At 42.0% G+C, this 27,467-nt stretch overlaps 1 protein-coding gene across 1 annotated transcript in view; it reads right to left on the bottom strand.

Annotated features, from left to right (window-relative positions):
* The window catches only part of LOC103004939 (mitochondrial import inner membrane translocase subunit TIM14-like), a 37,315-nt gene extending 10,989 nt beyond the window's left edge, over positions 1–26,326 (bottom strand). Inside the window, 1 exon segment of the mRNA XM_057551353.1 lies at positions 26,216–26,326. Coding sequence (XP_057407336.1) covers positions 26,216–26,326 — 111 coding nt within the window.
* Between the last annotated feature and the right edge of the window lie 1,141 nt (positions 26,327–27,467).

Here is a 27,467-nt window from a genome sequence, read left to right as displayed (position 1 = left end):
AGAACACTTAAGACTTACTCTTTTAGTGAATTTCATGTATACAAGATGGCATTATTAACTGTAATCACCAGGCTATACATTAGACTCCCAGAACTTATTCATCTGATAACCAAAGGCTTGTACACTTTGACCAGCATCTCCCCATTTCCTTCATCCCTCAGCCCCTGGCAACCATCATTCTATTCTCTGATTCTATGAGTTTGACTTTTGTAGATTCCACATCTAAGTGAGATCATATAGTATTGGTCTTCCGTGTCTGGCTTATTTCACTTAGCATAATGTCTTCCAGGTTCATCCATGTTGTCACTCATCTTTGTATCAATAGTTCCTTTCCCCAGTAGTGGAGTTCGCTTCCCTGCCCTTTGTTTTTGAGTTCAGCCATGTGACTTGTTTTGGCCAAGGGGATACAAGCCATTTAAATGTGTCTGAGTGTTGGGGTGCTCTCTGGTGCTTCTGCTGTCACTGTGAGGAGAATATGCCCCGTCCAGCCTACTGGTGAGAGGAGGAGAGACATGTGAGGTGACCTGGATCCAACCTGTAGCCCAGAAACAAGCCCCATCTAGCTCACGCTAGATCACCTTACCCCCAGACGACCCACAGATACGTGACTGAGAAGAAATAATTATTTTATAAAACCACTGAGGTGTTTTTTTTTTAGGTAAAAGTCACCTAAAATTCAACATTTTAACCATCTTAAAGTATGTAATTCAGTATCATTTAGTACATTCACAATGTTATGCAACCATCGCCACTACGTAGTTCCAGCATGTTCATCACTCCAAAAGGACACCCCCAAACCCATTAAGCCATCACTTCCCATTTCCTCCCTCTCCCCAGGCCCTGCGAACCACGAATCTGCTTTCTATCTCTATGGATTTGCCTCTTCTGGATGTTTCATGTAAATGGGATTACACACTATGTGCCCCTAGCATAATGGTTTTCAGATTCATCTATGTTGTGACATGTAGCATCTCATTCTTTTGTATGGCTGAATAATATTATATTATATGGAAATACCATATTTTGTTATCCAGCTGATAGACATTTGGATTGTTTCTACCTTTTAGCTATTGTGAATAGTGCTGCTCTTCACATTTGTGTCCAGGTTTTGTCTGAACAATTGTTTTCAACTATTTTGGGTATATACCTTGGAGTGGAATTGCTAATGATAATTATCAGGGAGGCTCTGTTATCCTTAAGGCTCATATCTCTAGTCATTTGTTTTCCTTGGGCTTCCTCATCCACAGCTGAATAAAACTGGGCAGGTTTCTCCATTATGTTGCACCTTAATCTCCTCCCCAGTAAAATGGAGCTAACAATAGAACCTACCTCAAGGGGGTGTGGTGAGGATTTACGGAGTTGATGTCTGAAGCACTTAGAACTGTGCCTGGCACAAAGCAAGCCCCATGTAAACATTTGTTAACTGAATTTTAAGAAGTCTTGCTGTAAGGGGTCATCTGCATGGAAGTGGATGGCTTGACTTGAGCCTTGTTTCCTGCCTGGGTCCTCTTCATCCTTAAAGCTCTTCCATAGCCTTCCTGACTTTTCCTGACTACAGGAGGTATGGGAGCACCTCTCTTCCTTAGGCCTTTTCGGTGTAGAATGAGTCCTGCATTATTCTGTCCCTGAGCCTTCCCTTCCTCCGCCAGCCGAGCTTGAGGGAGCCAAGTTGCCAGTGGGTCTCTCACTGGAGCAGGGCTGAGCCTGTGTAGGTGCCTGAGTCACATCAGGTTGTTGGCATGTGCCACTGCTGGAGCCCTTAAAGTGTGGATCAGATCCATCCTTTACCTGAGGTGAAAAATCAGGAAAGGTTTTCATCAGAAGAGCATTAAGTCAATGGTTTCTCCCCAGCTTGTTCATTACATAGTCTGTTTAGACAACTACCTGGAAAGAAAACAAATGGTTCATCTCCACTTTACCCATTCTTTTTTTTTTTTTAATTGTCAAAGTTTAATACAGCTCCTTTGCTTTCCTATTCCAGTGTTGGCATCTGATAGCGGCACAACTGATTTATGGCGGGAGAGCCTGGAGGTGAATTATTTATTCACCCCATGTAAAGGATTAGCTATTTGTACTTTTAATGGATTTTTGCTGCAGTGTGTTTATGTATGTTCAGATGGATTGAGAAGTCCTCTGACCCCCAATGTCATATCACACAAAGCTATTTGCAAATCACATTAAAAGTCTGAATTTAAACTTTTGATGAAAGCAAAGAAATGAAGAGTTATAATATTGAGTCTGTGACACTAGAAATTTTTCTTAATTTATACTCTTATGTCCCAGAAGGAATATATAGATGTGAGAACAGGGCCAGAGCACAGCAGACTGTATTAAGTTAACCAATACAGGTGTCCAGCTTTCTAGGCACAGTTACCCATCTCAAAGTTCCCATCATCCCACAGTGGGTAGGGGAAGCAGCCTGGAGGAGAGGGGACAGACTGTTCCAGATGCTGAACTTCCTGGGCATCCACTCCAACTACAGAGCACTGGCAGGTGAATCTACTCCTTAGATAGTCATAAGACCAGATTTTCTTTTCATTTAAAAGAAGGGTGGGTTATCTATCTATATCATCTATCTATCTATCTATCTATCTATCTATCTATCTATCTATCATCTATCTATCTATCTGTCTATCTATTTATCTATCTATCCATGTATCTATCACTTATCTATCATCTATCTATATCTATTTTGAATAGACAATTTAAAATATTATAGTAAAATATTTTCCCTTCATTCCTTGCTTCCTCTCTCCCTTACCTGCCTAATTCTCCATTCCCTGCCATGACCATCATTCCTCTTAGTTTTCTCCATACCCTTCCAGAGTTTCTTAATGTAAAACAAATACAAGTATATATACTTATCCCCTCCCCCCTCACTTTTATGCCAAATCTGGAATGTTTTACACACTGTTCTCCTTTGCCTTATTATTTTTAAACTTAGCAATATATCCTGGAGATCATCTCATAAAAGTACATGGAAATCTTCCATATTTTAAATTTTTCATTGCTGTATAGTATTCAGATTCTATGCTTGTACCAAGGTTTATTTAATAAGCTCCCTATTGATGGACACTTGGTTTGATTCCCATTTTGCCATTTCAAACAAGTCTGCAAATGAATAACATTTTACGTATGGTTTATCACGTGGGTATGAGTTAATCTGTAGGATAAATTCTCCAGTGTGACCTTCTGGGTTGAAAAGTATTTGTATTTGTAATTTTGATAGATGTGTCCAAATTTCCCTCCGTGGGAGCTGTGCTGCTTACACTTCCATCAGCAATGCACGAGAGACCACATTCTCTCACTGTGTGTGTGTGTGAGAGAGAGAGAGAGGGAGGGAGGGAGAGAAAGAGTGAGAGGGCGAGGGAGAGGAAGAGGGAGAGAAAGAGGGGTGGTTTAAATTTGAAAGTTTTGATAGTATTTAAATAAGAGGCATGGAGTGAGAGAAGGAAGTGGGAGAGGCCCTTCTGGGTTCCCATAATGTGAACAAGAAGCAACAGTGACTCTAGATAATAATAATAACACTAATAGCTAATATTTATATAGCATTTATGTGTTTGGCCCTAAGTGCGTTACTATATTCACTCATTATTAGATTAGACATGGCTCATTTTCATTTGATTGTCTTGTGATTAAAAAAAAAGTATTGAGTATTGACTCTGTGCCAGACACTCTGTTAGGTGTCGGTTGTTGTAATTTTTGTTGACAGAGGTCCTGCCAAATGTTGACGGAAAGGGAATTTGGGAGGAAGCTCTTACCTACACCAAGATACCTTAGGAAATACCAACAGTGGTTCTGTTTCAGGTGCTGTGTAATGTCTCCCAAAGGAGATTCGCCTTGAGAGCTGCAACACAAAGCAAGGTGTGTGGTTGACTCACCTGGAATATTATGAAGCAGAGTAAATCCCAATAGTTGCTTTACTACACACATGTATTGATGGTCTGTTTGTTTCATGTTTCTTTGTTAAATAATTACGGTTTGGGGCTAGAGATGTAGGAATGGGAAAGGAAGGTTTTGATTTTGTGTGAGCGATTATGTGTGTGTGTGTGGTAATACTAAACTAAGAAATAAATCCAGTTCAGCTACATATCAGATTTAGTCAATAGCTGGCAGTTATAATTAGCACATGCAATGTATCACTGCAAAGGAATATTGAGAAGGCAAAAAAAAAAAAAAAATTCTGAATGCATATAAATGGAAAATACCTTCCAGACCTGCAGGTAGATATACTGGAGCTGAGTGGCAAAAATAAATAAATAAATAAATAAAAATCAGAGGCCAGAACTAATTAACCTTGAGAGCTAGTGTCTCCCATTATTTTCTAGTTTTTCTCTCTTTTTTCCTTCTGTCCTAGGTCATCTTCAAGATTACTCCAGAACTCTGTAGTCTTCACTTCTGTCATTGGCTTCCAGACTGTCCCTTCATCTGGGCTAGCCTATCTTCCTGGTCCTGATCCCAAGCTGTTCTATAGTGGCAGGAGATGATTAGTCTTTGTTCATCTGCTCAGTTATCCCTACATCCCACACCATGGGGCTGTAATAGCCATGATACCCTTATCTTCAGGATAGAGTTGAATAATAGAGGGGGTTTTAGGGAGGACCAACTATGGTAGAGTGTTAGACAGTGGAAAATAGTTTTAGGAACGGTATTAATAGCCAGGGAAACTGTTTGGGGTAGGAGAATAGTCTTCTGGGGCTGTCAATGCTATTTGGAAAGGGAAAGATAGGGGATTTTAGTTGGGAAAATAGTTTACAGTAATTGAAGATTGTTTCCAAGTCAGAAGCAGAGAATTGGGTTCTGACTCTAGAAATCTGGTTAAATACTGTTTCCGTCAAGGTCCTTTCAAGTTAATGTAAAACACAATAGGTATTTTAAAAAGTGGGAGACTCAACAGAGGTTCATGGATACAGGTATCATATCTGGGAATAACCTGCCTGAGCTCAGAAGCAACTGCCCACTTTAGATGGGACATGCCCTCTACTATATGCCACAGCCCCTGCTTGGCCCATTAACTGAGCAGTAGACTGGCCAGGCCCTTGAGTGTGTGATCCCTGTCATAGAGGAGTTTGTAGCTAGAGAATCTAGATGTGTTTCTTGGATTAAGGCATTTCACCTTGTTGATGTTTTCTAGGCAGACTATCATTACCTTTTGTTAACCTTTGATGGGTGGCTTCCTGAATTTTTAGACCTATACTTGACACTCCTTAAGATGAGGACCAAGGCCATCCCTTTGGTCTTGGGCTATATTCTTCCCTAAGAAATCCCATTCATACAATGACTTCAATTACACAAGGACTCTTTCATGCCTTCAGCTCAGTCTTCTCTTCTGAGCTCCAGACCTAATGGATGATTTAAAGGCAACTCATTTAACACATGTGAGATGGAGCTCATGTTGTCCCTATGAAACCTGATTTTCTCCCAGTGTTCTCCCAGGGACAGATGCCACCATCTACCCAGTGGCTCAAGTCAGAAACCTGGAGTCATCTATGACCTTACCTCATTTCCCATATCCAGTCCATTGCTAAGTCCTCTTGATCTTACCATCTTAATATCTCTTGAGTCTGTCCTTATTTCTCTAACTCTACCCCTACCACCCTAGTCTAGGCTACCGTTATCTCCCTCCTGAGTAACTAATACTACCTCCTAACTGGTCTGTCTGCATTTGTGTTCACTTCCCTTCCATTCATTTTCTGACTAACCCTAGCGTGCTCTTTTCAAAGGCATATCTCATGCTAACATATATTTCCCTCAGGGATGCTTCCTCAGCCCTTCACATTACTTATCACTGTAGCAATTTTACAGTTTTGAGTGTGATTCCTCAATTATTGTCTGCCTTTCCCTGTAGACTGTCAACTCTTGAGGATTAGTGGCCATATCTGCTTTTGCTTATTTTTCTCATATCCCTAACCCTTAGTGTGATATATAGCACATAGTAGGCATTCAGCAAATCTTTCCTGTAATACTTAGCACAGAGTTTTGTACTTAGTCAGTGCTCAATAAATATTAGGTATTTATAAATACCAAATATCAATTGAGTAAATTGACATTCAATTTCAAAAAAGAATTAATAATTAGTTATCAACCTATCTAAAAGTACAAAGGAAGTCTGCAAACCTCTATTTTCCATAGGATGTAAAGGAATTCTTGTCAGAGTTTTTAGCTGCAAGTGACAGAAACTGAGTCTGGCTTATCATGCAGGGAAGGGGTTTGTTAAAAGTGTACAGGGGGGGCTTCCCTGGTGGCGCAGTGGTTGGGAACCTGCCTGCTAATGCAGGAGACGCGGGTTCGGGCCCTGGCCTGGGAGGATCCCACGTGCCGCGGAGCGGCTGGGCCCGTGGGCCACAGTTGCTGAGCCTGCGCGTCTGGAGCCTGTGCTCCGCAGCGGGAGAGGCCGCGATGGTGAGAGGCCTGCGCAGCGCGATGAAGAGTGGCCCCCACTTGCCGCAGCTAGGGAAAGCCCTCGCACAGAAACGAAGACCCAACACAGCCAAAAATAAATAAATAAATAAATTAATTAATTAAAAAAAAAAAAAGTAACTGAAGTGAAAAACCAATTGAGGACACAAAACAAGGCAAAAATATTAAAAAAAAAAAAAAAAAAAAAAGTGTACAGGGGAATTCATGCAATCATTGAGAGGACAAAAGAACCAGGCTAGAGGCTAAACTTCCAGAAACATGCCTACAGCTGTGCCTTCAGACTGGTCTGATGGGGAAGCCAGCGCTGCCACCACCATGCACTTGACACTATAATCTGTTCTGCTGAACGTCTGCACCAGGAACTAGACTTGCTGCTCGACCAGGGCATCTGATTGGCAGAGCCCAGGTCACATGTCTTCCCTGCAGCTGCAAGGGAGATAAGAAAGTGAGCTGCTCCCCAAACATAAGAAGCGTATCTAAAACATGTCAGGCAGCCACCAACATGACTGATGTCCTCTCCAAATGGACGGTCAAAGTCTTCACTTGCCCCTAGATCATAATTGTGCATTTGGATAGCAGCGTGTATCAATAAGCATAGTTATATAGGTGAATGGTAAGCGCTTGGCCCAGAGTGCTGTGAACTCCTTTCCTACCTTTATAGCTGATTTTGTATTTCACCGTTAGATGCTTTAGTTTAACCATCTAGAAAATGAATGTAATACTATCTACCAAATGCAGCAATAGTAATGTATTTTGAGGTCCTGGGATAAAAACCACTTCAAAGATTTACTGTATAATTATTTAAAATAGATGATTTCTAATGAAAATGCTAAGTTTAAAGCGATTGATGGCTTCTCAGGATGCAAAATGGGCAATGCCTGGTATATTAGCTTAATAAAACCAGTCCCAAAAATGTTTGCCTAACTCTCCTTCCCGCTCTTCTGTGGGCATTAAAAGGCAGAAATATGCAGGAATGGTAATGGGCGTAATCAGTCACAACATACGAGCTTATTATATTGGCTGCTTGTACAGTCGGAGTTTTCTAAGGTTAATCAGAGCCCTTTTGCAGAATTCACTGGGTTGGACTTTCTAATACATCTTCATCCCAGGTAGGTAGGTCGAGAGGCAGAGACACTCCAGATGAGGCCCTGATAACACCATTTACATGTGATTCAGCATGAGAGAATTGCACGTGAAAAACACAAATCTCTTTTCTTTTAGACATGGGATCTGAAATCTTTTCTAACCAAATAGTATCAGCAATTGATTCCTCTTACAGCTCCCCTTTCTTTTCTTTTCTAGTTCTATTTTTTTTTTAAGCTTGGTAGCCTTAGCTCCATTCTTCCCCAAGGCTTCCAGTCAGTTCTTTGTCCCTGACTGTTCTTCAAAGAATGGCAGCGCCAGCCTCTTAATCCCTCTCAACCTCTTCTTCTGTGCGTTGCCCTCCCCAGAGATGCCTTCATGGATCCTCATCCTTCCCTGGGACACTCCTTCTTTTCTCATTCATCAACCTAGTCTCTAGATTTCCAAGATAAGGTCATGATGCATCTGTGTCTCTTCTTTTTCCAGTCTGTAGCAAGCCCTGGTCATTTTTTCTTTCTCCCTTTCTCTCATCAGCTGGAACAGCTATGTTGTTCTCCCTGTAACAGACCATAGTTCTGCAAGCAAAGTAAATCTCATAACATTGCCCCCATGTTATAAGGTATCAATACTTTATATGGACTGCGGCAGGTTCTCTTTGCCTGTCAATAAAGTGGGGCACGTAAGGATGACATCAGGCTCCTGCATCACTTTATACCAGCTGAACTGATCTCAGTGTGGGAATAATTTAGAGAGACTCTACCAACCCCAGTACACTCAAGTTGATTTGGTGGCAAGCTTATTTGACGGGAAAAAGCATCGAGAGTACCTTTTTTTTGGAGCAGTCACTAGATGCAGGCGCTCAAAAAAGATTTTACGAGCTGAATCCGGCCCCCGATCAGCCAGTGATTGACTCTGACAGGAGAGGGAAAGGCACAAAGCCTCCCCAAATGGCATACAAATTACAGTGGGGTGGCCATAGACTGTGATGTGATGTTGGTGGAAGATTGAGTATTTATTAAAATATCTTTTGTCCGCTAGATTTATTTATGTCTTTCTTCATAAGATGTGATAGTTTTGCATCAGTGCATCTAAATGAAATAATTTGCTAAAGGTCAAATGCAATTCCCTCCAGCCAGCTTTCATTTACCTTCTAATTAATAACTAAATGTTCACACATACATTAGCCTAAGGCTCATGCATAAAATAATAACTGCCATTTATTGATCAACTATTATATCCCAGGCATTTTGAATACGTTATCTCAAATTCTCACAAACCCAGAAGGTAGGAATACCCCTTTAATAGAGGAGGAAAATGATGCTTGAAGAGGCTAAGTGATTTGCTGTTGGTCAGGCAATTAGTGTCTGAAGCCCAATGCTCCATGCTTTCTCACACCATGCTATAGGGCAGCGGCTTCCTGCAAGGGTTTGATGCCTTGTACCATCTGCTGCCACTGACAAACGGGAAGATGAGAGATCCGTATGGAAGACTGTGACTTTCTGAGTCAAACACTTCCCCACTGGAGGAGGTTGCGTTGCCCAAAGCGTGTACTCTTTGATGGCTGTCACGGTGCTAACAGCTGCATAACTAAGGTGGAGACCTTGGAGAGAGGGGCCAGAAGAGCCTCTGAAATGACAAAAGCTTTAGGAAATGGGCCCTCTGAGAAATCTTTGATTCTACAGAGCCAGTGTGGGCTGAGCTTCTCTAAGAAGGGATGTGTCTTAGTATGTCTCAGCTCATATTACTTCTCTGGGTGAATGGGTATCCTGATGGGTCAGTGAAAAATAGATCTTCCTCTGCAGAATCTAGGTAAGAAGCCATTCTTCCTACTTTTCTATTGACCTACAGTAGCCCAGGTATTCCACAAAGGAAAATTACAAAGATTCCTGGTATTGGGACTGTACTGTTACGTGAAACTCTCATACTCATAAAAGGAGGGAGAGAAGGAGGCATGTGTATATTTGGGAGGGGGTGAAATGCTGTCCAGTGCTAGGTTCCTTTTCATTCAATTCAGTTTTCTTCCCCTGTCATTTCAGTCGAGGGAGGGGTTGCAATGAAATCAGAAGAACATGCTTTGAACTTGTAAGGCAGATTTAGACATGCCTTACCTGGAGAGGTAGGTGAAATAAAGCGAAATGGAGATTCACAACCAAATAGTGATTTCTAAATTGTGGGCATTAAAAATTAGTTTGAAGTTTATTATCAAGTCATTACTTCTAGGCAGAGGCTGGCAGAATTAAAAAGTAGGTAAAACGAGTTTCTGTAGCTCTCCAGCCTTCTCTCTGGGTTCTGTTTCTATGTGTCTTGGACTTCAAAACTGTAATAAATTAGCCATTATACAAATCCACTGCTTATTTTTCTTCCACATTACTTTTGGTATTGAATTTGTAAAATTCATCCAAATCTCTAAACTCTTAATATTTTAAATTTGAATAAACTAAGTTTTGAAACATTTATTGCGTAGTTATTTGACATCACGTTTAAATGATAAAATCACTACCCTCTGACCTCTCAGAGCTCTCCTTTCCATTATGCCTGTAATTTTGATAAATTTCCATCTGGTGGTAATTCCTTGCTCCAGATGCATAGACCCAGGACATTACCTGCTTCATAAATCATAAGAGTAGTTTCTCAAAAGTGAGATGTGAATTCCTTGCATCAAATTACCTAGGACCTATTTCCTTGTTAAAACACAGAGTCGTGAGCCCCAACCCTATATCCACCTAATTAGACTCTTTGGGGCCTTGGGTTCAGGAATCTCCATTTTTAAAAAGCTTCCTTGGTGATTCCGATGCAGGTAAGTTTCAAGAATCACTCGTTTTGAGAAAAACAGAAATGCAAATAAGAAAATCTAAATATAACTCTTAAAACAGTAAAGGCAAAATAGAAAGTGATACTCTGTAGAGAACTTAGAACAACATCCAAAGAACTACTGTAAAAAAATCTATGTTCGGGTTAAGTTCTTTGTCCCACTGGACTTTGATTATTATCAATCATTGTTTATTTGTAACTTGACTTTTCCTTTTTTCCCTTTAAGCAAAACTTCCCGATTTTCAATTACTCTTAGAGTGTAGACTAATCCTTTGGCCTCTCCTCACAAGCTACTGGCAGTCTTTCTCATCCTGCAGCTTTTACTGGAAAACTTTAGGACACTGACCTCCTTATAGTATCTCATCACCTGGCCAAGATTCAGCCAGTCTTCCCCAAGAAATCCTGGCTTTATTAATCTCATAATAGTCCTGAGACCACCTTCCCTCTTCTTGTGTTTCATCACTTTGAAGCAGAAAAAGAAATACATAAATAAATAAGGATAAGACCAAACAGTAATTTGCATAAAATTAAGAATTTTTTTTTCCAGTAAGGAAAATGTCCTTTTGGCAACCAAACCACACCTTCCCTTCTGCAACTGGTTCCTCCAGATGTGGCAGAGGAATTATTTTTGCTTAGCTGGATGATTATTCTTCAGCTAAATTAGCAACTACACAAATCCCAGCTGTTTTATTTCCTTCCATACTACTTTGGATATTGAATTTGTAAAAATCAACCAAACCTCTTTTCTCTCTCTTAGTATTTTAAATATTTATTTATTTATTTGGCTGTGCTGGGTCTTTAGTTGCGGCATGTGGGATCTTCGTTGTGGCACGAGGGAACTAGTTCCCTGACCAGGGATTGAACCTGGGCCCCCTGCATTGGGAGCATGGAGTCTTAACCACTGGACCACCAGGGGAGTCTGTCTCTTAGTATTTTAAATTTGAACAAGCCAAACAAGCTTTAAAGCATTTATTGAGTAGTTACTTGACAATATCACACAAAATACTTTTAGGCATTCCAGGGCAATATATTAAGCTGCTCTGCAAAATGTCCCTCTTTTACTATATTCAAGACATTTTGTTTTCACTTTCCAATTCTTTTTTTTTTTTTTTCACACACACACACTGTATTTTATTTTTACAAGAGATAAATAGACTGACACCAAGCATTGTACATGGATGACCACAACAAAAGCAACAATGATTGCAATTACCAAACATGAAACACACTTATACTATGTCATAATATTGACATTCAGTCCAGTAATCCTCCACTGTAACAGCTCCTTTACTTTGCAGTGAAAATTGATTTGTATATTCTTTTCCTCTGAGTCCTTGTGGGATTTTTTTTTTTTTAATTCAGACAGAAAGTCACAAAAATTATACTCATCCTCATCAGTTCACTCAGTCCCATGTAATTAATTTCTTTTTTTTTCATCTTGATCTTTTGTTAGCACTTTTATGAGTTCATCAGTTTTTCATTAGAGTTCTGAAAATGCTTATTCATTCAGTTCAGCAGTACAGTCAGTTACCAGAAACCTGTACTTGTCAGAGTCTTTTCCATGAATTTCTTGAAGATGAAACCCTTTTATAGGAACATATTTGCAAAATCATCAGAGTACACCCAGAACTGTCTGTAAATGACAAAAGACTTAAAAATGACCACGGTTAAAGATTTGATGAAAGTTCATAATAATGCAGTTGACAAGAAAATTAGTTATTTCTGAGATATACATTTTAAAGTAATAACTAGGATTATTACTTATAACATTATACCAGAACATATAAGATTTTTAGACGTTTCCTGTAATGTCTGAAACATTTATATTAACATATTTCCATACATATTTCCATACAAATACAAATATAAGATTTTTAGAAATTTCATGTAATGTCTGAAACATTTATATTAACATATTTCCATACATATTTCCATACAAATACAAATATAAGATTTTTAGAAATTTCATGTAATATCTGAAACATTTATATTAACATATTTCCATACATATTTCCATACAAATACAAATATAAGATTTTTAGAAATTTCATGTAATGTCTGAAACATTTATATTAACATATTTCCATACAAATAACCCAATGAAAGTTTAGTATTAGTTGTTTTGTTTGTTTTTTTATACTGCAGGTTCTTATTAGGCATCAGTTTTATACACATCAGTGTATACATGTCAATCCCAATCGCCCAATTCAGCACACCACCATCCCCACCTCATCGCAGTTTTCCCCCCTTGGTGTCCATATGTCCATTCTCTACATCTGTGTCTCAACTTCTGCCCTGCAAACTGGCTCATCTGTACCATTTTTCTAGGTTCCACATACATGCATTAATATACGATATTTGTTTTTCTCTTTCTGACTTACTTCACTCTGTATGACAGTCTCTAGATCCATCCACTTCTCAACAAATGACTCAATTTCGTTCCTTTTTATGGCTGAGTAATATTCCATTGTATATATGTACCACAGCTTCTTTATCCATTCGTCTGTTGATGGGCATTTAGGTTGCTTCCATGACCTGGCTATTGTAAATAGTGCTGCAATGAACATTCGGGTGCACGTGTCTTTTTGAATTACGGTTTTCTCTGGGTATATGCCCAGTAGTGGGATTGCTGGGTCATATGGTAATTCTATTTTTAGTTTTTTAAGGAACCTCCATATTGTTCTCCATAGTGGCTGTATCAATTTACATTCCCACCAACAGTGCAAGAGGGTTCCCTTTTCTCCACACCCTCTCCAGCATTTGTTGTTTGTAGATTTTCTGATGATGCCCATTCTAACAGGAGTGAGGTGATACCTCATTGTAGTTTTGATTTGCATTGCTCTAATAATTAGTGATGTTGAGCATCTTTTCATGTGCTTCGTGGCCGTCTGTATGTCTTCTTTGGAGAAATGTCTATTTAGGTCTTCTGCCCATTTTTGGATTGGGGTGTTTGTTTCTTTGATATTGAGCTGAATGAGCTGTTTATATATTTTGGAGATTAATCCTTTGTCCGTTGATTCATTTGCAAATATTTTCTCCCATTCTGAGGGTTGTCTTTTCGTCTTGTTTATGGTTTCCTTTGCTGTGCAAAAGCTTTGAAGTTTCATTAGGTCCCACTTGTTTATTTTTGTTTTTATTTCCATTACTCTAGGAGGTGGATCGAAAAAGATCTTGCTGTGATTTATGTCAAAGAGTGTTCTTCCTATGTTTTCCTCTAAGAGTTTTATAGTGGCCAGTCTTATATTTAGGTCTCTAATCCATTTTGAGTTTATTTTTGTGTATGGTGTTAGGGAGTATTCTAATTTCATTCTTTTACATGTGGCTGTCCAGTTTTCCCAGCACCACTTATTGAAGAGACTGTCTTTTCTCCATTGTATATCTTTGCCTCCTTTGTCATAGATTAGTTGACCATAGGTGCGTGGGTTAATCTCTGGGCTTTCTATCTTGTTCCATTGATCTATGTTTCTGTTTTTGTGCCAGTACCATATTGTCTTGATTACTGTAGCTTTGTAGTATAGTCTGAAGTCAGGGAGTCTGATTCCTCCAGCTCCATTTTTTTGCCTCAAGACTGCTTTGGCTATTCGGGGTCTTTTGTGTCTCCATACAAATTTTAAGATGATTTGTTCTAGCTCCGTAAAAAATGCCATTGGTAATTTGATAGGGATTGCATTGAATCTGTAGAGTGCTTTGGGTAGTATACTCATTTTCACAATGTTGATTCTTCCAATCCAAGAACATGGTATATCTCTCCATCTGTTGGTATCATCTTTAATTTCTTTCATCAGTGTCTTATAGTTTTCTGCATACAGGTCTTTTGTCTCCCTAGGTAGGTTTATTCCTAGGTATTTTATTCTTTTTGTTGCAATGGTAAATGGGAGTGTTTCCATAATTTCTCTTTCAGATTTTTCATCATTAGTGTATAGGAATGCAAGAGATTTCTGTGCATTAATTTTGTAACCTGCAACTTTACCATATTCATTAATTAGCTCTAGCAGTTTTCTGGTGGCAGTTTTAGGATTCTCTATGTATAGTATCATGTCATCCGCAAACAGTGACAGTTTTACTTCTTCTTTTCCAATTTGTATTCCTTTTATTTCTTTTTCTTCTCTGATTGCCGTGGCTAGGACTTCCAGAACTATGTTGAATAATAGTGGTGAGAGTGGACATCCTTGTCTCGTTCCTGATCTTAGAGGAAATGCTTTCAGTTTTTCACCATTGAGAATGATGTTTGCTGTGGGTTTGTCATATATGGCCTTTATTATGTTGAGGTAGGTTCCCTCTATGCCCACTTTCTGGAGAGTTTTTATCATAAATGGGTGTTGAATTTTGTCAAAAGCTTTTTCTGCATCTATTGAGATGATCACATGGTTTTTATTCTTCAATTTGTTAATATGGTGTATCACATTGATTGATTTGCGTATATTGAAGAATCCTTGCATCCCTGGGATAAATCCCACTTGATCGTGGTGTATGATCCTTTTAATGTGTTGTTGGATTCTGTTTGCTAGTATTTTGTTGAGGATTTTTGCATCTATATTCATCAGTGATATTGGTCTGTAATTTTCTTTTTTTGTAGTGTCTTTGTCTGGTTTTGGTATCAGGGTGATGGTGGCCTCATAGAATGAGTTTGGGAGAGTTCCTTCCTCTGCAATTTTTTGGAAGAGTTTGAGAAGGATGGGTGTTAGCTCTTCTCTAAATGTTTGATAGAATTCACCTGTGAAGCCATCTGGTCCTGGACTTTTGTTTGTTGGAAGATTTTTAATCACAGTTTCAATTTCATTACTTGTGATTGGTCTGTTGATATTTTCTGTTTCTTCCTGATTCAGTCTTGGAAGGTTATACCTTTCTAAGAATTTGTCCATTTCTTCCAGGTTGTCCATTTTATTGGCATAAAGTTGCTTGTAGTAGTCTCTTAGGATGTTTTGTATTTCTGCGGTGTCTGTTGTAACTTCTCCTTTTTCATTTCTGATTTTATTGATTTGAGTCCTCTCCCTCTTTTTCTTGATGAGTCTGGCTAATGGCTTATCAATTTTGTTTATCTTCTCAAAGAACCAACTTTTAGTTTTATTGATCTTTGCTATTGTTTTCTTTGTTTCTATTTCATTTATTTCTGCTCTGATCTTTATGATTTCTTTCCTTCTGCTAACTTTGGGTTTTGTTTGTTCTTCTTTCTCTAGTTTCTTTAGGTGTAAGGTTAGATTGTTTACTTGAGATTTTTCTTGTTTCTTTAGGTAGGCTTGTATAGCTATAAACTTCCCTCTTAGAACCGCTTTTGCTGCATCCCATAGGTTTTGGGTCGTCGTGTTTTCATTGTCATTTGTCTCTAGGTATTTTTTTATTTCCTGTTTGATTTCTTCAGTGATCTCTTGGTTATTTAGTAACGTATTGTTTAGCCTCCATGTGTTTGTCTTTTTTACGTTTTTTTCCCTGTAATTCATTTCTAATCTCATAGCGTTGTGGTCAGAAAAGATGCTTGATATGATTTCAATTTTCTTAAATTTACTGAGGCTTGATTTGTGACCCAAGATGTGATCTATCCTGGAGAATGTTCCGTGTGCACTTGAGAAGAACGTGTAATCTGCCGTTTTTGGATGGAATGTCCTATATATATCAATTAAATCTATCTGGTCTATTGTGTCATTTAAAGCTTCTGTTTCCTTATTTATTTTCATTTTGGATGATCTGTCCATTGGTGTAAGTGAGGTGTTAAAGTCCCCCACTATTATTGTGTTACTGTCGATTTCCTCTTTTATAGCTGTTAGCAGTTGCCTTATGTATTGAGGTGCTCCTATGTTGGGTGCATATATATTTATAATTGTTATATCTTCTTCTTGGATTGATCCCTGGATCATTATGTAGTGTCCTTCCTTGTCTCTTGTAACATTCTTTATTTTAAAGTCTATTTTATCTGATATGAGTATAGCTACTCCAGCTTTCTTTTGATTTCCATTTGCATGGAATATCTTTTTCCATCCCCTCACTTTCAGTCTGTATGTGTCCCTAGGTCTGAAGTGGGTCTCTTGTAGACAGCATATATATAGGTCTTGTTTTTGTATCCATTCAGCCAGTCTATGTCTTTTGGTTGGGGCATTTAATCCATTCACGTTTAAGGTAATTATCGATATGTATGTTCCTATGACCATTTTCTTAATTGTTTTGGGTTTGATTTTGTAGGTTCTTTTCTTCTCTTGTGTTTCCCACTTAGAGAAGTTCCTTTAGCATTTGTTGTAGAGCTGGTTTGGTGGTGCTGAATTCTCTTAGCTTTTGCTTGTCTGTAAAGCTTTTGATTTCTCCATCAAATCTAAATGAGATCCTTGCTGGGTAGAGTAATCTTGGTTGTAGGTTCTTCCCTTTCATCACTTTAAGTATTTCATGCCACTCCCTTCTGGCTTGCAGAGTTTCTGCTGAGAAATCAGCTGTTAACCTTATGGGAGTTCCCTTGTATGTTATTTGTCATTTTTCCCTTGCTGCTTTCAGTAATTTTTCTTTGTCTTTAATTTTTGCCACTTTGATTACTATGTGTCTCGGCGTGTTTCTCCTTGGGTTTATTCTGTATGGGACTCTCTGCGCTTCCTGGACTTGGGTGGCTATTTCCTTTCCCATGTTAGGGAAGTTTTCAACTATAATCTCTTCAAATATTTTCTCTGGTCCTTTCTCTCTCTCTTCTCCTTCTGGGACCCCTATAATGCGAATGTTGTTGCGTTTAATGTTGTCCCAGAGGTCTCTTAGGCTGTCTTCATTTCTTTTTATTCTTTTTTCTTTAGTCTGTTCCGCAGCAGTGAATTCCACCATTCTGTCTTCCAGGTCACTTATCCGTTCTTCTGCCTCAGTTATTCTGCTATTGATTCCTTCTAGTGTAGTTTTCATTTCAGTTATTGTATTGGTCATCTCTGTTTGTTTGTTCTTTAATTCTTCTAGGTCTTTGTTAATCATTTCTTGCATCTTCTCAATCTTTGCCTCCATTCTTATTCCGAGGTCCTGGATCATCTTCACTATCATTATTCTGAATTCTTTTTCTGGAAGGTTGCCTATCTCCACTTCATTTAGTTGTTTTTCTGGGGTTTTTTCTTGTTCCTTCATCTGGTACATAGCCCTCTGCCTTTTCATCTTCTCTGTCTTTCTGTAACTGTGGTTTTTGTTCCACAGGCTGCAGGATTGTAGTTTTTCTTGCTTCTGTTGTCTGCCCTCTGGTGGTTGAGGCTATCTAAGAGGCTTGATGGGAGGCTCTGGTGGTGGGTAGAGCTGACTGTTGCTGTGGCGGTCAGAGCTCAGTAAAACCTTAATCCACTTGACTGTTGATGGGTGGGGCTGGGTTCCCTCCCTGTTGCTGTGGCGATCAGAGCTCAGTAAAAGCTTAATCCACTTGACTGTTGATGGGTGGGGCTGGGTTCCCTCCCTGTTGGTTGTTTTGCCTGAGGCAACCCAACACTGGAGCCTACCCGTGCTCTTTGGTGGGGTTATGGCAGACTCTGGGAGGGCTCACGCCAAGGAGAACTTCCCAGGACCTCTGCTGCCAGTGTCCTTATCCCCACGGTGAAACAGAGCCACCACTTGCCTCTGCAGGAGACCCCCCAACACCAGCAGGTACGTCTGGTTCAGTCTCCCCCAGGGTCACTGCTCCTTCCCCTGGGTCCCGATGCACACATTACTTTGTGTGTGCCCTCCAAGAGTGGGGTCTCTGTTTCCCCCAGTCCTGTCACAGTCCTGCAATCAATTCCCACTAGACTTCAAAGTCTGATTCTCTAGGAATTCCTCCTCCCTTTGCCGGACCCCCAGGTTGGGAAGCCTGACGTGGGGCTCAGAACCTTCACTCCAGTGGGTGGACTTCTGTGGTATAAGTGTTCGCCAGTCTGTGAGTCACCCACCCAGCAGTTATGGGATTTGATTTTACTCTGATTGCGCCCCTCCTACCGTCTCACTGTGGCTTCTCCTCTGTCCTTGGACGTGGGGTATCCTCCTTGGTGAAGTCCAGGGTCTTCCTGTCAATGATTGTCCAGCAGCCAGTTGTGATTCTGGTGCTCTCGCAAGAGGGAGTGAGAACACGTCCTTCTACTCCGCCATCTTGGTTAATCTCCTCCACTTTCCAATTCTTGATGAAGAAATTTAATATTGGTTTTGTTTCATCTCCAGCTTCTGCCTACTGGGAAAAGAATTTCTAGCAATTATCACAAAGTGTCAACAGAATAAAAATCATTTGAATATTTCATATGATTTTGAAATCATTGGTTGGCTGCAGGGAGGGGTTGGATTGTCATGATGAGATATTACTTGTATAACCTGGCCATTAAGGAATATGGTAGTACCTCAGCTGACTGATGAGTCATTCATTCATTCACTCATCATTTCAACAAACGTATATCAAGGATCTATTTTGCTTTGTAGTGTTTCAGGTGCTGGGAAAGAAAGATATGTCTGAAATTGGCTTTTCCATCAAAGTAATCACCATGATTTAGTGGAAGATAAATGCAAAACAAGATAGAGGGTACATATGTATATATTGATACACTTCTCTCACAGAGATACTTGGTTCCTGGTGTCCCAGGCAATTCAGAAGGGGAAAAGTTCCCAAGGGAATGTTGGGGTTTGGTCTGACTTTCATACTACTTCTACAGCCAATATGAATTGAGTCCTGGAGTCTTCTTTTCTCAGTTAAGGAATGCCAACATCTGCCTCTGATCTTGACCTTCTGTGACTCTGGATTATTGATTTATTGGTACTCTTGGAAGTAATTCCTCATCACTCCTCTTAACTACCTCAACCTCTTACATCACTTGGAGAGCTTGTGGAAAGTCTTGAGAGAGTTGCTCCAAAGAGCTGTCAAGTTGTCAAAATTTAAGAAACGTTTCCAAGAAAAAGGGGGTGCAGTCCATACCGAACACTACTGTGGGCCTTAAACAATGGTGAACCTAGTGTTCATTTGACTTGATGGCACAAAAGAATTCATAGCCATATCTATACAAATGAAAGTAGGTAGCCCTTACTTCCAAATTAGCTCTATTGTGTTCTGGACAGAGGAAGATTCTGTTGGTAAAACAGCTGAGAAGAATTATTACATTTTAGTTCAATATTATATAGATCATTTACATTAAAATTGGGGCTTCCCTCCTATGTGGTTAATGATTAAGAGTTTGGGCTTTAGGGCCAGAATGTCTTTGTTCCAGTCCGGCTCCATCCTTTATTCACAGGGTAATATTGGGCAAGTTACTTTTCCTCTTTGGACTTCAGTTGCCTTATCTATAGAATGAGAAAAATAGTAGGACCTGCCTTGAGGGGAATCATGAGGATTACATGAATAATTCCTTCAGGACATTGTAGATACGCAATACGTGCAAACTATTATGATTATCTGTAGTTCGGGAGTATTCCCCATTCCGCTTCCATTTCTCCGGGTTGCGCTATTCTGGAGACACATGAAGGTGTCTTTTTTTTTTTTTTTTTTCTTTTTAACATCTTTATTGGAGTATAATTGCTTTACAATGTTGTGTTCAGTTTCTGCTGTATAACAAAGTGAATCATCTATATGTATACATATATCCCCATATCCCCTCCCTCTTGCGTCTCCCTCCCACCCTCCCTATCCCACCCCTCTAGGTGGTCACAAAGCACCGAGCTGATCTCCCTGTGCTCTGCGGCTGCTTCCCACTAGCTATCTATTTTACATAAGGTGTCTTTTTTAAACTTGGAACATGTTGTTATTACTGATTACTACCATTATTACTGATACATTCATCCAACCCATGCATTTAAAGAGATCTGGGGGTCCCTCTACTCACAAGAATAGCACGTATTACCCTACAAGGCAGCTGTAAAAGTAGGCACTGGCTCATGTGCCTGAGGCCTAGCGAAGTTCAGGAGGCTGAAGAGAACCTCACAGATCACAGAGTGAGATAACATTCTTTACTTTATTTGGCTTCTTAGAAATCTAAGTCCAGTGGCAAGCGCGTGAATGGTGAGAAAGAGGACAGTTGTGGCTTCAGTCAGATGCATCTGTTCTCTGAGCTTCTTCCCATCCCCAGGACCTCCGCGGAGCAACATGGAATCACTGAGAAATGTGAATGGGAACCCATGTATCGCTTAGAGTCTGCGTGCAGTTCTCTACAGCCCTGAGGACTTTTCTAAATTATTTCGTTTTTTGACTTGGTAACTCATCCACACTGCTCACACATTAAAAAGTAGAAATAGGCATAGAGTGGAAATTCTCCTTCCTCCTTCTTCATTCCTCCTAGTTCTCACCACCCGCATAAGTAAACCTCATTATTTATTTCTTATGTAACATTTCAGGTTTACTGCATGGTAACATCCCAGCACCACTGGCTTCATGGGTGTGGAGGACGAATGTGCTGCCGTCACCAGGGCCCCAGGGTCAGGAGGGCCCTGCGCTTGCCTAATGCTCTGCTCTTGCTCTCTTGAAATTCTTAATTTTTCAACCCCCTCAATTTCATTTTTCACTGGAACCTGCAACTTATAGGGCCTGTCCCACGTGCTAGACATGGTTCTTCACTTTGCTTTTTTGCTTAACTGTAGATCTTTTTTTTTTTTCCCCCAGCTTGCAAGATCTTAGTTCCCTGACCAGGGATTGAACCCAGGCCCTCGGCAGTGAAAGTGCAGAGTCCTAGCCACTGAACTGCCAGGGAATTCCTAAGATCTTAAAGATCTTTTCACATTTATATATAAAGAATTTTCCTCCTGCTCCTCCTCCTTCTCCTTATGGCTGCCCAGTAGTCTATCTGTGAGGATTTAAAAAACTATATACATGGCTACTTTAGAAAACCCCTTAGGAATCCCAATCCCAATTTTCCAGTTCTTCGATGCTTCCAAACTTGGGAGAGAGAAAAAGATTTGTTGAGAGAAGTACCAGAGAATCTTCCCTCTGGCTGGGTCCCTCACTCCGCCTGCATGGTTTAGAAGCCCTCAGAAGCACCTCTCATTTCTTTACCAGCTTCCTGGCCAGCAGTGTCCCCACCCCCACGGCTCCTTCCCCGTGACCCCCTCCCTGCTTTACCTTTCAACTCCCAGTTACTGAAATGCTTGATGACAAGGCATCATCTGGGCTCCATCAGTCAAAGCAAACTACTTCTATCTTTGCCTCTATCTGGAGACAATACTTTGGGCTGAAGGACATAGTGGCCATCAGAGACCCACTTTTTTTTTTTTTTTGGCCAAGTTGGGTCTTCATTGCTGAACTTGGGCTTCCTCTAGTTGGGGCGAGGGGGGGCTACTCTTCGTCACGGTGCACGGGCTTCTCGTTGCAGTGGCATCTTTTGTTGCGGAGCACGGGCTCTACGTACGCAGGCTTCAGTAGTTGTGGCACATGGGCTCAGTAGTTGTGGCTCACGGGCTCGAGAGCGCAGGCTCAGTAGTTGTGGTGCACGGGCTTAGTTGCTCCACGGCATGTGGGATCTTCCCGGACCAGGGCTCGAACCCGTGTCCCCTGCATTGGCAGGCGGATTCTTAACCACTGCACCACCAGGGAAGTCCCAGAGACCCACTTTTAAAACTCCCCTTCCATTCCTTCTCTATTCCTACTAATCATCATTTCTGGATAAATCTATGGTCATGGCTCAACAATTTGCCTGCTTTTGAGAAGACAGCCTAGGCCCTGGGTCCTCAGGAATCTCCCAATGGTGAGAAGGCACCAGAGTAATGTCCTGAAACTCATAACTTATTTTGAAGCAGCCAATAGCTCAGTCTCCATTACAGACCTACATCCCCAAAATCCCCTCTGGTAGTTAGAGATGCCTGTTCACTGTTTCAGGAAACAGCCCTGCAGAGTAGGAAGTGTACTTCACCGTAGCCTTTCTGAGCAGCTGTCCCTTTGGAAAGAACAGAGCTTCATATGAAGCCCACATTCCCTGAGAGTCTAGTGCTGGGGGCCTTGTACACAAGCACAGGTCCTGCCTGTCACCCGTCCTCTGCCCATGGCTTGGGTTCAAGGTCATGGATGTGCACCGTTGCATCAGACCTAGTTGTTCCCGTGTGAGTGATAAATGATGACAGCCCTCCTGAAGAGCCCAGAGAGATGCTGCAAACAGAAGCACGTGGTTGCCACTGGGCCTTGACCCTTCCAACAGCTGGGGTGCACCCCCTGGTGTGTACTCATGCAGCGCAGACACACAGAAGTGAATGGTGAGGCAGGTGGGTGGGAGAAGGTCCACAGCCTTGTTAAGTTCCCGCCTCTGTTCCTCACCAGAGTACCACAAACACCCAACGTCTTACGGCTCCTTGCTTCAATCAAGCCATGCCCTTGGCACCTGAAAGGAAGATGAACTAGATGCTAACAGTGCACTTTTGGAGTCCAATTCCACTGCCAGGGAAAGCTTCCAGGTGCCCTGAGATTCCACTGGGAGAAAGCAAGGCTGCAACTCCAATTAAACGTCATATTGAGTACTTTGGTCTCAGTACACTCTATTTGTTTAGTTTATTCGAATATTTGATAAGAGAAGTGCTGCGGTGGCAAAAATTAATTAAAATAAGAAAGAATGATCTTAAGAGAGAAAGGGGGAAAATGCTAAGAAGCCATAGATGGTTTCTCCCCACACCTGCCAGCAATTAATTAATCACTAATCCGTTCATTATTTTCAACTCCGTCCCCTGGACAAAAAAATAAGGTTATTATTTTTAAATGTCTAATTAAAACATGTTGAAAGATAATCTCTAAAATGGGTTTGGCCAGTGCTAATCACATCTGCAACATGGTTGGGGAATGCTGAAGTGCAGTCTTGGGGCTTTCTGGAATTGGAGGAATCTTTTCTCATCAAAACGCTGCACCTGGGCTTCCCTGGTGGCGCAGTGGTTAAGAATCTGCCTGCCAATGCAGGGGACATGGGTTCGATCCCTGGTCCGGGAAGATCCCACATGCCGTGGAGCAACTAAGCCCATGCGCCACAACTACTGAGCCTGCGATCTAGAGCCCACGAGCCACAACTACTGAAGCCCACTAGCCACAACTACTGAAGCTCACTAGCCACAACTACTGAAGCCCGTGTGCCTAGAGCCCGTGCTCCGCAACAAGAGAAGCCACCGCAATGAGAAGCCCACGCACTGCAACGAAGAGTGGCCCCTGCTCGCCGCAGTTGGAGAGGGCCCGTGCGCAGCAACTAAGACCCAACGCAGCCAAAAATAATAAATAAAAAAAATAAATAAATTAAAAAACAAAAACAAAAAAAAACGCTGCACCTTTAAGGCCTGTTTTCCTCACAGCTCACCATGGGCTGCTTCTCACTCCAGGTATCAGTGGGCAAAGGCAGGGTGAGAACAGTCAACAGTGGTCTCTACTGCCTTCCTGCAGGGGGTGGACGGTGGCGGGGGTGGGCAGGGGTGGGGACGGAGGATTTTTACTGCAGTCATCCTGGGCTACTGGTTGGAATATCTATATTTATAGCAGTGTTACTGAGGCCTAATTCACATACTCTAAAATTCACCCTGCATTCTATTTTAACCCACTGCAATGAACTCAGTGCTGAACCTCCGCTTGGGCTGAGGATGGCTGGATGGCATTCTATGAGTTTTGTACATTTCCATCTAGAGCCAAGGCCAGGGTCCATCCCAGAGCCGGCAGCCCGCACAGCTGCTTCTCACCCTGTTTCTTTATTACCTACTTGCCCTTCTCCGCTCTTGGCAGGTGAGAATGTTTCCCCAAAGTGATTTACAGCGACGTGTGTCAGGACGGGTCTGACACTGATTGAGTCCCTTATCTCCTTCCTGTGTCCTCCCAGCTGACGGCCTCGCCCCCGGGTATCAATCAGTGTATCAGCTCTCCACTCCTGGGTGAGCCAGGAGCTGTCAGAGATGCATTCCAACTGGCATCTTCATCAGAACTGCCGCCTGCCCCTCATGGCTTAAAGAGTCTTTCTAAGGCATACAGGGAGAAGAGGTGCATACACCGTTCCCGACCAAACTGTCACAGCTTCGGATGATTCCGTGTGTTTTGCACAAATTTGGAGAATCCGGTTTCTAAAAGGCAGCACTGGGGACACTTACCTGCATCAGCTGTTCAACCTCCAAATCCCTGGCAGGATGTTGATAGGGGTGGGTGACAGCCTCACCTGGCAAGCTCCCTCCCTGGCCCCCCCCTCCCAAATCAACATGATGTCCTCTTAGCAGGGGCTGCAGTCACAGAGAGTTTTGTGTTCTAAGGCTGATGCTTTAGAAGAAGGCAAGTGAGGAGCGTATGAGGGAGGGGAGACATCAAGACACCAAATGAACACAGGAATGGAGGGGGGTGGAGATGCAGCCCCTAAACACTCCACGGGAGATAAAGACACGGGGAGAATGAAACAGAACATCCGTCTAAGCCTGACTTTTGAATTGGCCCCAAATGCAGTGACATTTTCTTTTTTGGCTGCTTTGAAAAAGGAGGAGAGGAGAAAATGTAGACTCTGACATTAAAGATGGATGGGGCTTAGACAAACTGAACAGTTTTGAAGGTTTGCCCATCGCTGGGGAGACTGAGGGCAGGTCTCCGTGGGGCGCATCTGGGAGAAGTGTGCTCTTTTTTCCTTAACCCAGAGGAAGCTGCATAACGAAATAGCGGCTTTCAGCCCAGGCCCAGGCAGGGAGGTGTAATATTTAACATCGTATTGGCTGGCGGGCGTGCTGGGGTTCCTCACGCGCTTTAGGTTAACGTTTGCAACAGGAACCTGGCAGGGCCTCTGAGTGGTGAGGGGCTTGGCAAAGGGGCGAGGCCAAGGTGCTGAGTTTTCTGGCCTCCTGGGGAAGGCACCGGTGGAGACTCCGACCCCAGGCAGAGACTGTCTGTTCCGGGCCTGGCTTTGCATTTGACTTTAAAAGCAGATTCGGCTGGCTGGCCCCGCTGCATGTGAATGGCATTTTGAAGGAGCAGAAATCTCATTAAAAAAGAACTATTGACCCCTCTGTCTGCATGCTTTTGACTCTCTGCTAACCTTCCGTTTGTGCCCTGTGATTCTTTAACGTGGGAAGTGGTAAATGGAGAAGAGATTAGAAAGAGGGACGAGACAATGACGGCCTGTGACACTGACTACCAAGGACTCGAAGGCCACTCCATCTATAATGTCCTCTTGGCTGCCACAAAAGGGAGACTTCTTGTTCCCATCACCCCAGATCGTGTTGATCCAGAGAGGCTCCAAAGCCAGCATGTCTTATTCATCCTAGTCTTCCGCAGTCTCCAGTATGGGTTCTAGGCCGGCACCCACTACGTTCTACATCTGTCTGTGTTTACATCTGTCTGTGTCTAGCTGAGAGCAGCCTCTAATGAATTTCTCCTCTGGTAATCATTCACCAGGAAAGGTTAGAAATACCAGGCAACCTGGGGGCCAACAGAGACAAGGCCAGGCACATGGACGGGGAAACACACACATCCAGGATGGAAAGCAAGTGACATGAACAGCTAAAAAAAAAAAAAAAGACATTCTGTTTTAATGTCATAGATCGTCGCCAGACTGCAGTGGTCATAGCTGGTGCAGGCGGCAGGGAAAGAATTTCTTGTGGCATGCAGGTCGAATCTGCTTCGGTTGGCTTTGGCTGCCACAGTGACCCCCTTTTTGATGAGTGTAGCTGAATTAACTCCCCCCTGCCTTTGGGCTCCCCTCCCTCCATGCAACACAAACTGAAATAGTGGGGTGGCAGGCGGTGGCGGTGGGGGGCTGTGTTGGGGAGGGGACCGCAGGGACCTTCCATCTTGTTAATGTAACACTTCCTTATGTGATGGGAGCTGAGAGCAGCCTGTAATGAATTTCTCCTCTGGTAATCATTCACCAGCGCATCGTGACCCGTGTGTTTCTGCCGTGCTACGCCATTTCCAGACGTTCGCGGTGACTTGTCAGCACCTAGTAAAAATGACTTGGACACGACCCATCTCTTCATGCCATGCCCTCCTCAGCTGCCTTTAGTCTCGGTTGAGAGAAGCAGTAGGTGGGACTACCTGGAACAGCAGCCGTAGACTCCGCGGCTGTGGTCTCATTTCAGGCCCATCTCGCAGGCAGATGAGTGCAGGCGTGCCAAGTCCGTGGGCGCTCTTGTTACGCTGAGCCATGTTCTTTGGTCCAAATGGTTCCAAAGTGGCCTTTGCCTTTTACACCTGTTGTTTCTTGCTGCATGGTGAGCCGTTTCTTTTATTGAGAAGGCATGGGTGCAAATGATTGTACAATTAGGCATCTGGGCACCCCATGGGTTCTTACCAACTCTGGTGTGAAGATGCATTGATGGCGGGGGACGAGGCTATTGTCTGAGCGTCGCCATCTGCAACTGTAATTCTAACCACGTGGTCAATCGTAAGAAGGGGTTTATAACCAGCTTTTACTGCATTTGTGGATCACGGTGATTAAACGACAGATGGGAAACCCAACCAAGTTCCTAATCTTCACCTCTTCTCTGGTGGAGTGAGTGAGGGCTGAGGGAGTCACTTCATGGCCTGTGTCTAGGGCTGAGTCTATAATTAGGGCAGGCACCCCCCTGATTGTCCATGCCTGGCTTGTACATTCATTCTTATCAGACCACAAGCACTGATTTTTGCTTTTGAAAGGATGGTTCCTGAATCCTGGAAATGTTCTAGGAAGCCCATGGTGAACAGGAAGCTTCTCAATTAGGGTTGCCAGAGAAAATACAGGATGCCCAGTTACATTCAAATTTTGGATAAACGATAAATACATTTTCAGTTTAGGCATGTCCCAAGTATTACATGGGGTTTTTTCTTTGAAGGAAAAGTGCTTTTAAAAAATTGTGGTAAATTTATATAATGTAAAATTGACTATTTCAACCCTAAGTACGATTCAGTGGAGTTAAGTGCATGCACATGCTGTGCGACCATCACCACCACCATCCACTTCAAGATCTTATTCAATGTGCCAAATTCTGTACCCATTAAATAATAACACCCCCCTGCCCCGGCCCTTGATAACCTCTAATTTACTTTCTCTTTGAATTTGCCTACTCTTGGCATCTCATATTAGTGTTCCTTCTGTGTTTGGCTTAGTTCACCTTAGCATAATATTTTCAAAGTTCATCTATGTTGTAACATGTATCACAATGTCATTCCTTTTTAAGGCTGAATAATATTCCATTGTATGTATGTACCACTTTTTGTCTTTCCACTCATCTGTTGATAGACATTTGGGTTGTTTCTACCTTTTGGCTACTGTGAATAATGCTGCTATGAACGTTGGTGAGCAAGTATC

This window comes from Balaenoptera acutorostrata, chromosome 8 (genome assembly GCF_949987535.1).
Source record: "Balaenoptera acutorostrata chromosome 8, mBalAcu1.1, whole genome shotgun sequence".
Lineage (NCBI taxonomy): Eukaryota > Metazoa > Chordata > Mammalia > Artiodactyla > Balaenopteridae > Balaenoptera > Balaenoptera acutorostrata.
The sequence above is the reverse complement of the archived record's forward strand: the minus strand, read 5'-3'. Positions and strand labels throughout refer to the sequence as shown.